The sequence below is a fragment of the Danio rerio genome, chromosome 3 (genome assembly GCF_049306965.1).
Source record: "Danio rerio strain Tuebingen ecotype United States chromosome 3, GRCz12tu, whole genome shotgun sequence".
Classification (NCBI taxonomy): Eukaryota; Metazoa; Chordata; class Actinopteri; order Cypriniformes; family Danionidae; genus Danio; species Danio rerio.
In genome coordinates this window covers 65,767,501-65,777,500 of record NC_133178.1, presented here as the reverse complement: position 1 = coordinate 65,777,500, position 10,000 = coordinate 65,767,501, and the positions used below count along the sequence as shown (strand labels likewise).

The 10,000-nt window shown below is 41.0% G+C and overlaps 1 protein-coding gene across 1 annotated transcript in view; it reads left to right on the top strand.

Annotated features, from left to right (window-relative positions):
- The window catches only part of pitpnc1a (phosphatidylinositol transfer protein cytoplasmic 1a), a 141,297-nt gene that overhangs the window by 81,507 nt on the left and 49,790 nt on the right, over positions 1-10,000 (top strand). Inside the window, exon 2 of the mRNA XM_073945284.1 lies at positions 1,594-1,742. Within this exon, the coding sequence (XP_073801385.1) occupies positions 1,594-1,742 (149 nt within the window). The remainder of the gene's footprint in view (positions 1-1,593; positions 1,743-10,000) is intronic.

Here is a 10,000-nt window from a genome sequence, read left to right as displayed (position 1 = left end):
ACTCAGGTGGGGTTCGATCTCGGCAATGCAACGTGCTGACCATTGGACCACAATGGCGCTGTTATGCTAGTGTGTTTGAAATAAAGAATAAGGAATCGGTAAGTTACAGGTCCTAAAAATACAAACTAGGAATGTCCTGATAAAACACTTTAACTTCCGATACGATACTGATTTTGCAGCTTTCAGTACGAACCGATACTTTTACTTTTACCTATTTCGTTAAGTCGAATGTATGAAAGGCTAGATCAAACTGAGAACAAAAGTCAGCAACAGTATGGAAAAAAACAACCAATTTATTAAATATTAGTTGCATAAATGTGAACCTTTTATATAAGAATATATAAAATAATTAAAGAATAAATATTAAGACACTGAAAAATATCCTAATTAAATAAACAAAAATACATTTTTAAAGTGCAAAATACTTTACACACTGGGCAGCAGAAATAAGGAGTGATTGTTATAAGTTATTGTTAAGTTAATAAAAATGTGCAGTATGGTTAGTACAAACATTTACATGATCAGAATTATTTCATCTGTGTTTGTATCATAAGAAGATTATGGCTGTATCAATGTTCCCAAACCTTATTAATTTTATAATAATATATATTGCTGACTTAATTTCATTGGCTGACGCTTCTATGACGATCGCTTCAGCCCCAACTTCAGACGCTGAAGTCCTGTGTGAATGGGGCGGAGTTAAGAGCGAATCGGACTTCTTATATCGGAGATTTTTAACGCAGTCCGATGTAGTTTTTTGGACTGATATCAGACGAATTTCCGATATCAATATCGCATCGGGACATCCCTAATACAACCCCTGACAATTCAAGTCATTAAAATGCAAGTGTTTGTTAATTCAATGTGTTATATTTTCAGCTTGTGCTATTCGTCAAGCTTTTTATTTCAATACTTTTGGCATTGATTTTGTTCCATAGTTAAATGTCTGTTGAACGAGCAGTATCAACAGATATTAGTCTACTAATACTCAAATGGACCTTCAAAATAAAGTGCTACCTATTGTGCAGCATCTTCACTTTGACTACCAAGATGTTCGTCTTGGCTAAAGATGCCACAGATATTAGTCTAGCACACACACACACACACACACACACAGTCAGTGTCTGTCCTGCCTGAAGGCTTTAAAATAAGAAGCGCGTCATGTCTTATCCACATATAAATATATCCGCACAAGCTGTCGGGCGATGCTCATACTCCGCATGTATGACTGGCTGGATAGAGATCTTTGCGTGTCTCCAGTGTGGCTGTAGATGCAGAGAGCAGAACAAATGCCTCGAGGCCTGTTCTGTCCATGCAGATAAGCAGCTGTCAAACTCTCCAAAACTTATGAGACTGCGTCCTGAGAGGGGCAGGGTGTGACTGTTTCTGTCTTGGTTCTAGTCCGAATATTGAAAAACTCGTCAATCAAGAAGCCTTTTCTAGAGAAGTAAGCAATATTGTCTTGTTTTCCCGAAGTAGTCAGTCAAAATTAAGTTTTTCCTTAAAACAAGCAAAGTATTTATTTCTGGTGAGCACTGTATGTCATGATTTATGTGCTGAATATGGTTTGTTTTGGTGTCTGCGTGTCTCCAGTACAGGATTGGTCAGCTGTACATGATCAGCAAACACAGTCATGAGCAGAGCGAGAGAGGAGAGGGTGTGGAGGTGGTGCAGAACGAACCCTACGATGACCCAAACTACGGCTCTGGACAGTTCACAGAGAAACGCATTTATCTCAACAAGTGAGTAGACATTGTTATCAAATACACGTTAAGCCATGCTGGCTCTCAACATGTGTGTTTTCCCAGCCGAGTTTGCATATTGTTATTGTAAATGGAAGCACTATGAAGGTAGAAGCATCGTATTTAGTATGTAAAAGAGCTACAGCGGTTTCCCCTGTTACTGAAGCATTTGTTTTATTATTGATTATGAAATGGTTGTTTTGAAAACATGGGGTGCAAATATTGTGATGAGAATATTGCATTATTTAAAAACTTTAATAACTTTTGTGCAATTTAAATAAAGGTACTGTGTTGAACACACATATATGAACACACATATATGTTGGGCAATATAAATAATCACAGCACGTGCTTTTTATTATCAGCATTATTAAATGAATTGATTCTGAGATCTTCAAAGTGCATTGCTGTTTTTTTTAATCGATTCTGAACTTTTTTTATGATTAGATGGAACTCTACGATAGTTTTGAACAGCAGACATTAATATTGACTAGTTTTCAATTGCAGTCTGTTGTTAAAAACTAGCCTAGAGCATTATCAGCTCCAAAAACCCTACAGCGGAATCTGCTGTTTGAAACTTGCCTTGAGCATCATCTGATGTTCAAAACTAGCCTAGAGCACACCGTCTGCTGTTAAATCTAGCCTAGAGCGACATCTGCTGTTCAAAACTAGCCTAGAGCACCGTCCACTGTTAAATGTAGCCTAGAGCACCGTCTGCTGTTAAATCTAGCCTAGAGCGCCATATGCTGTTCAAAACCAGCCAAGAGCTCCATCTGCTGTTTAAAACTAGTCTAGAGCGTTGTCTGCTGTTAAATCTACCCTAGAGCGCCATCTGCTGCTCAAAACCAGCCCAGAGCGCTGTCTACTGTTCAAAACCAAACTATAGCACCATCTGCTGTTTTAAACTATCCTAGAGCTCCATCTACTAATAAAACCAACCCAGAGAGGCAACTAATGTTCAAAACTAGGCTAGAGCACCGGTTGCTTTTCAAAACTAGCCAAGAGCACCATCTGCTGTTCAAAACTAGACTAGAGTTTCAACTGCAGTTCAAAACTAGCCTAGACCGCCAGTTGCTTTTTTAAAAACTAGCCTAGAGCGCCGTCTGCTGTTCAAAAGTAGCCTAGAGCACCATCTGCTGTTCAAAACTAGCCTAGAGGGTCAACTGCAGTTCAAAACTAGCCTAGACTGCCAGTTGCTTTTCAAAACTAACCTAGAGCGCCGTCTACTATTAAATCTACCCTAGAGTGCCCCTCTGCTGTTCAAATCTAGCCTAGAGCGTTGTCTGCTGTTCAAAACTAGCCTAGAGTGTCAACTGCAGTTCAAAACTAGCCTAGACCGCCAGTTGCTTTTCAAAGCTACCCTAGAGTGCCCCTCTGCTGTTCAAAAATAGCCTAGAGCGCCATCTGCTATTAAATCTACCCTAGAGTGCCCCTCTGCTGTTCAAATCTAGCCTAGAGCGTCGTCTGCTGTTCAAAACTAGCCTAGAGTGTCAACTGCAGTTCAAAACTAGCCTAGACCGCCAGTTGCTGTTCAAAGCTACCCTAGAGTGCCCCTCAGCTGTTCAAAAATAGCCTAGAGCGCCATCTGCTATTAAATCTACCCTAGAGTGCCCCTCTGCTGTTCAAATCTAGCCTTGAGCGTCGTCTGCTTTTCGAAACTAGCCTAGAGTGTCAACTGCAGTTCAAAACTAGCCTAGACCGCCAGTTGCTGTTCAAAGCTACCCTAGAGTGCCCCTCTGCTGTTCAAAAATAGCCTAGAGCGCCATCTGCTATTAAATCTACCCTAGAGTGCCCCTCTGCTGTTCAAATCTAGCCTAGAGCGTCGTCTGCTGTTCAAAACTAGCCTAGAGTGTCAACTGCAGTTCAAAACTAGCCTAGACCGCCAGTTGCTGTTCAAAGCTACCCTAGAGTGCCCCTCAGCTGTTCAAAAATAGCCTAGAGCGCCATCTGCTATTAAATCTACCCTAGAGTGCCCCTCTGCTGTTCAAATCTAGCCTTGAGCGTCGTCTGCTTTTCGAAACTAGCCTAGACCGCCAGTTGCTTTTGAAAACTAACCGAGAGTGCCGTCTGCTGTTCAAAGCTACCCTAGAGTGCCTCTCTGCTGTTCAAAACTAGCCTAGAGCGCCAACTGCAGACCTAGAGTGTCGTCTGCTGTTCAAAACTAGCCTAGAGCATCAACTGCAGTTCAGAAGTAGCCTAGACCGCCAGTTGTTTTTCAAAACTAGCCTAGAGCGCTGTATGCTGTTCAAAACTACCCTAGGGTGCCCCTCTGCTGTTTAAATCTAGCCTAGAGCGTTGTCTGCTGCTCAAAACCAGCCAAGAGCTCCATCTTCTTTTCAAAACTAGCCTAGAGCGCTGTCTGCTATGAAATCTACCCTAGAGTGCTCCTCTGCTGTTCGAAACTAGCTTCTAAAATTTAATATTTTGAAGAAAGCTAAAAACGTGTAACGATGGCCTTCCACAGTAGGAAAAACAAATACTATGGAAGTCAAGGGTTACAGTTTTCCGGCATTCTTCAAAATACCTTCTTTGGTGTTCAGCAGAAGAAAGTACCTCATAAAGGTTTGAAACAAGAGTGGTTTTTGGGTGAACTATCCTTTTAATGTGATTTTAAATATGTTGACATATAGTTGAAGTTAAACGTCACTTTAAGCTGAATACTAGGGTCTTAAAGAAGATCTAGTCTAATATTATTTACTGTCATCATGGCAAAGAGAAAAGAAATCAGATGATGAGCTAGTAAAACTATTATGTTTGATAATGTGTTGAGAAAAATCTTCCCTCCGCTAAACAGAAATTGGGGGTGGGAAATATACAGGGGGGCTAATAATTCTGACCTTAACTGTACATCTGTTAATATATCTGGTTTATTTTGGAGTACATTGAGATCGAGTCTCAGTCGGGGTCAGTGCAGTCCACCGGAGCTCTTCAATTCGCTCGCGCTGAGAAAACAGTCTCTCGCTTTAGCAAGAATAAGCACGGACATGACCAGAGACCCAAACACACTCCCCGAAATAGCGGACCGAACACGTCCCGCAGGACACGGCTCATTCTGAGCACAGAGGATCAATAACTCATGCAGATGTGTTGTTGGAAAGAGTGTGTGTTCAGTCTTTTTCTGATTAACACACTCCTCTGAGGGTCATGATTGGCCCAGAGTGACGCATGATGACTAAAAAGTGCTACTTAAAAAAGAGAGTACACTCATTATCTTTATAGTTAAATTGAAATATTGTTATTGTATTATTAAATGGCACCTTTTTTCCCCCGTCTTCAAGATTTAAGATCAGTCTTTTGTGTCTCCAGAATGTGTCTGTAAAGTTTCAGCTCTAAACACCCCTCAGATTACTCAGTAAAGCTTTCTCAATATTGCTCCCAACACATTGGAGCTGTTTTTGTGGCCTGTGCCTTTAATGCTTTAATCCCCGCCCACCATTTCCCCGTGCCTGTCAGAGTGTGCCTCAATCTCCTCAACATTATTAAGGTCAATATTATTAATCAGTTATTAAAACTACTATGATAAGCAGTTTGTTGAAGAAAAATCTGCTCTCCGTTGAACAGAAGTCGTGGGAAGATGACAGGTGGTTGATAATTCAGGAGGGCTAATAGTTCTTCAACTGTATATGTTGCCAGATCTTATCTTTGTCAGTCTGCGGTCGCTTCTGCAAGCACGTCTACACTTGTTGTTGTCATAGGAACGAGGCAAACTCGCGTTGGTTCACCAAGTGGGAGACTTTCGCGACGCATGTTCCTCTGCTGATTGTTCTTCATTAGCGTCGCATCTAAAATCTCACAAATCCGCTTCACACAACAGAGAAAGATGTGGAGCTGTGAAAAGATTGTTGACCGCTGAGAACGAGACCTTTCCAGAGGACATTTGTCTTGCTAACTTCTAATTGTTCATGAAGAGGATGATTTGTCAAGCTATGTACTCTATTTCACCGTAAATGCACCTATTAAAGTAACGCATTGATTAATTAAGGCGGCATGTGGGCTCCGTGCTTAGCAAGAAGGTCGCCGAGTCCCACTGGGTCAGTTGGTGTTTCTGTGTGGAGTTTGCATGTTCTCCCCATGTTGGTGTGGGTTTCCTCCGGGTGCTCCGATTTCCCCCACAGTCCAAACACATGCGCTATAGGGGAACTGATGAACTCAATTGGCCGTAGTGTATGAGTGTGTGTGTGTGTGTGAATGAGAGTGTGTATGGGTGTTTCCCAGTACTGAGTTGCAGCTGGAAGGGCGTCCTCTGCATCAAACAAATGCTGGAATAGTTGGCGGTTCATTCCACTGCGACCCCTGATAAATAACAATTAATGAACTCAATTGGCCCTAGAGTATGAGTGTGTGTGCGAATGAGAGTGTGTATGGGTGTTTCCCAGTACTGGGCTGCAGCTGGAAGGGCTTCCTCTGCATGAAACATATGCTGGAATAGTTGGCGGTTCATTCCACTGCGACCCCTGATAAATAACAATTGATGAACTCAATTGACCGTAGTGTATGTGTGTGTGTGTGTGTGTGAATGAGTGTGTATGGGTGTTTCCCAGTACTGTGTTGCAGCAGGAAGGGCATCCTCTGCATGAAACATATGCTGGAATAGTTGGCGGTTCATTTCACTGCGACCCCTGATAAATGACAATTGATGAACTACATTGACCATAGTGCATAGGTCTCAAACTCTATTCCTGGGAGGCCGCAGGCACAGTTTTGCACCACATAACTGTGGTGACCCCTGATTAATAAAGGACTAAGTTGAAGGAGAATTAATGAATGAATTGATTCATTAAGTTTAATTGTTCTCTTAATATCTACGTAGTAGGTATGTGGTTTGGGTAAGTTCAAAAATTCTCCAGAAACATTGCTCATGTTCATTTATAAATACAGAATATACCCCTAAAATCAGAAGGTCCTTATTGACCGTATTTGGAATGGTCATGAATATTAATTCAAACTCTGCACTGATGCTCTCCTTAGTTGTGTTGTTGATGAAATATAGGCTAAATTATAAATCTATTAGACAAAAAAGACAAACAGAGAAGTATTTAAAATATATGAAAACACAGCCAGGAATTAATATCAACCCTACATAAACAGATGACGTTTAATAAAGTGTATTTTGGTACTTTCACTATGCAAAAATCCCAGTAAGAGCTGAGTGACTCAACACTGTGCATAAATGTGCATTAAACACTCATACTCACATAGCAGTTTACATGTGTTTGTTGCCTCATTACAAACATACGCAGCAAATTCCACAATATACACGTTTAGCTAGCAAAAGATCGTATTAAACAGACCTTATGCCGCTTTGAGATGGTGCATTTAGAATCTGTATATCCTGCATTTTGCTACCTGATGTGCTGTAAACAGATGGCTGGAGAACTGTGTACTAAAAACAATCTTTAAATACGTGGTCCGACCGTCTTTAAGTTGTATAATATATGGCTTTATTGGTCTCCCTGCTTGTCACATTTTCAAAATAAGTGTCCCACATGAATAGTGAGTTTAATATGAGCTTAGAGTTAAGGTAACAGTTGTGTTTTGGGTGCCATACGTCTGATGACAGTCTGTATTGTTCAGATTTACTTCAGAATGAGGAAACAATGGGGTTTGATGCTCACGGTATGGCAATTTCCATGTACTGAGCTCTTATTATTTCACTATGCCTAGGATTTTCTTCAACCCAAGCTCATTCTAGAAACGTAGCCCCGCGGACGTTTCTGGAGACCACGATTTACGTGGCCGGAGGTACGTATGGCCACGTTTTTTTTTTTTTTTTTTTTTTTTTTTTTGTGCGAACGCTACGGGGCGGTGTGACGCCGCTCCTCCTCTTCGTGCTCGCCGGCTGACGGCTTGCCTCCGTGTGGAGGGCTTTCCTGCTGCAACCAGTTAGCTCGCAGTGTTACGTCGCCGGAGCGGAGGCCCGGAAGAGGAGGAGCCGGCCGCGGGGATGACCGGGATCGGCTCCGGGGAAGAGCGGTTCCAGAAATCAGGTAAGATGAAAAACAGAATCCAAAAAATAAGGGTGAGAACGCGGCGAGATCTGAAAACGCGGTCAAAATCGGACAAGGGCTTTTGCTTTTTTTTTCTGGACAGCTTTTGCAAATCGTCGCTTGGGTGTAGGGAAGGAGGAGGAAGAGGAGGGCGGCTGGATCGGCCTATTGGCCGGCCGCCTAGTCGATCGTTCAGTCGTTCAGCCAGTCAGTCGGACGGACAGTCGCTCCACAGCGCCCTCTGGCGGCTCTTCTCCCGAGAGGTGTTCGAGACACGAAAAAGCATGCACAGCGGCCTCTCACGGATCCGCGAAAACAAAAACTGCTCGAATACGTACCTCACGGGAAGTATTTCGCGGTCTGCAGAAACGTTTCCACAATGAGCCCTGGTTGATTTTCTTTGTATGGCACCTGTAAGACACATTCAATTCTTGTTTTTATTAGGAATATAGCTCCATCAAAAATAAAGCTCTTGCCGAAAATTTAAAGAAAGTTATCATTAGATTAAGTTTAGCATAAAAGCAAATTTGCTCATGTTTGAGCACAGTGCATACAGCCAGTGAGATAAATAATTAATACTTCAGAAAGCCTGATTTATTTTAATGGTGGTTTGATTGCACACAGCCATTAAAAACGAGCTTCTGACCTTTGACACGGTGTCTAAGCCTCACACTAAATTTAGCTTCACTAGCTCTATATCTGCTTTCATTTCAGCATTAAAGCAAGAGCTCATCCAAACTGAAAGCTACATAAAATAATCTATTTTTTCCATTAAAAAAAAGGGTTTTTACCAAAAAAAAAAAATAATAATATTAAAGCTTTTTAACTGACTCAGACTTAACTTTATCATCCTGTTTAGGAAAACTAAAATTGCAGTAAGGTGCTGTAACACACCAAGTCCCATGCACACATTATTAAAATATTACCACCAAAAAAATATCGTACATCATTATGTACAGTTGAAGTCAGAATTATTAGCTCCCCTTTGAAATTATTTTTCTGTCTTAAATATTTCCTAAATGATGTTTAACAGAGTATGGAAATTTTCACAGTATATCTGACAATATTTTTTCTTCTGGAGAAAGTCTTATTTGTTTTATTTAGGCTAGAGTAAAAGCAGTTTTTAATTTTTTAAACACCATTTTCAATATTATTAGCCCCTCTATTAGCTCTTTTTTTCCCCGATAGTCTACAGAACAAACCATCGTTATACAATAACTTGCATAATTACCCTACTCTGCCTAGTTAACCTCATAGATGTATACATTAGATGTCGCCTGGCCTATTGTTGTCTTTTGGACGGAATGCGTCAATAGCGCCGCCATCTTGGTACAGGGGAGCGCTCCTTTGAAATGAATGCGGGACCAAGGTACAGTGGAGGACTGTGGCCATCCAAAGCCAGAGATATACACATATATCTGTGATCGGGAGTTTTCCTGGATGTATGTAATTTTTTTTTCTAATTATGAAAATTATAATTTTACATCACTTTTCTACATTGATGGATCAGTGACCGCACGGGCATTCCTGACAAAAAGCTTGTGTTTGTGTGTACAGAAATGTACTATTCACCCTCTCTGTTAAATTTGATCTAATCATGTCCTGAAACACAGCTCCTCTCCTGCTTTCACTTCTCATACTGACGGAGAGAGCGATTCGTTTGTGAATGAATCCCCCGAACGACTCTTTCACTAACGTTAGCCGACAATAATGCAAGTTTCTGGCAGCGCAGCATCTCGTTGTCATATTTCTTTTGCATTGTTTGCTGATTTTATTCAACCAAACTAGCATAAGTCGAGTGTTTAGTGCGAGTTGGAGCTGCTTTGCCGTATGGTGAATGCAGTAAGTGACTGTTATCATCAATAACGTTACCTGATTAGCACAAAAGTTCAGAACATACAAAAACAGAAAAAAACTTAATCTTACCTATGAAATGTTCTGCCTTTGTGCTTTGTTTTCTTTGTTTGCTCGTTACTACACCCGTAGACAGTGCTAAAGTCCAGCATCTTCACGTCATTACACTGTCTTGACTAGTGCGCTTGAATGACATTTGTCCTGGGAGCACTGTACCAATGTGGCAGCGCTATTGACGCATGCTCAGGGTCCCTATGTGATATCTAGTGTATATATCTATGAGTTAACCTAATTAGCCTAGTTAAGCATTTAAATGTCACTTTAAAGCTGTAGAGAAGTGTCTTGAAGAATATCTAGTCTAATATTATTTACTGTCATCATGACAAAGATAAATTAAATCAGTTATTAGGGATGAGT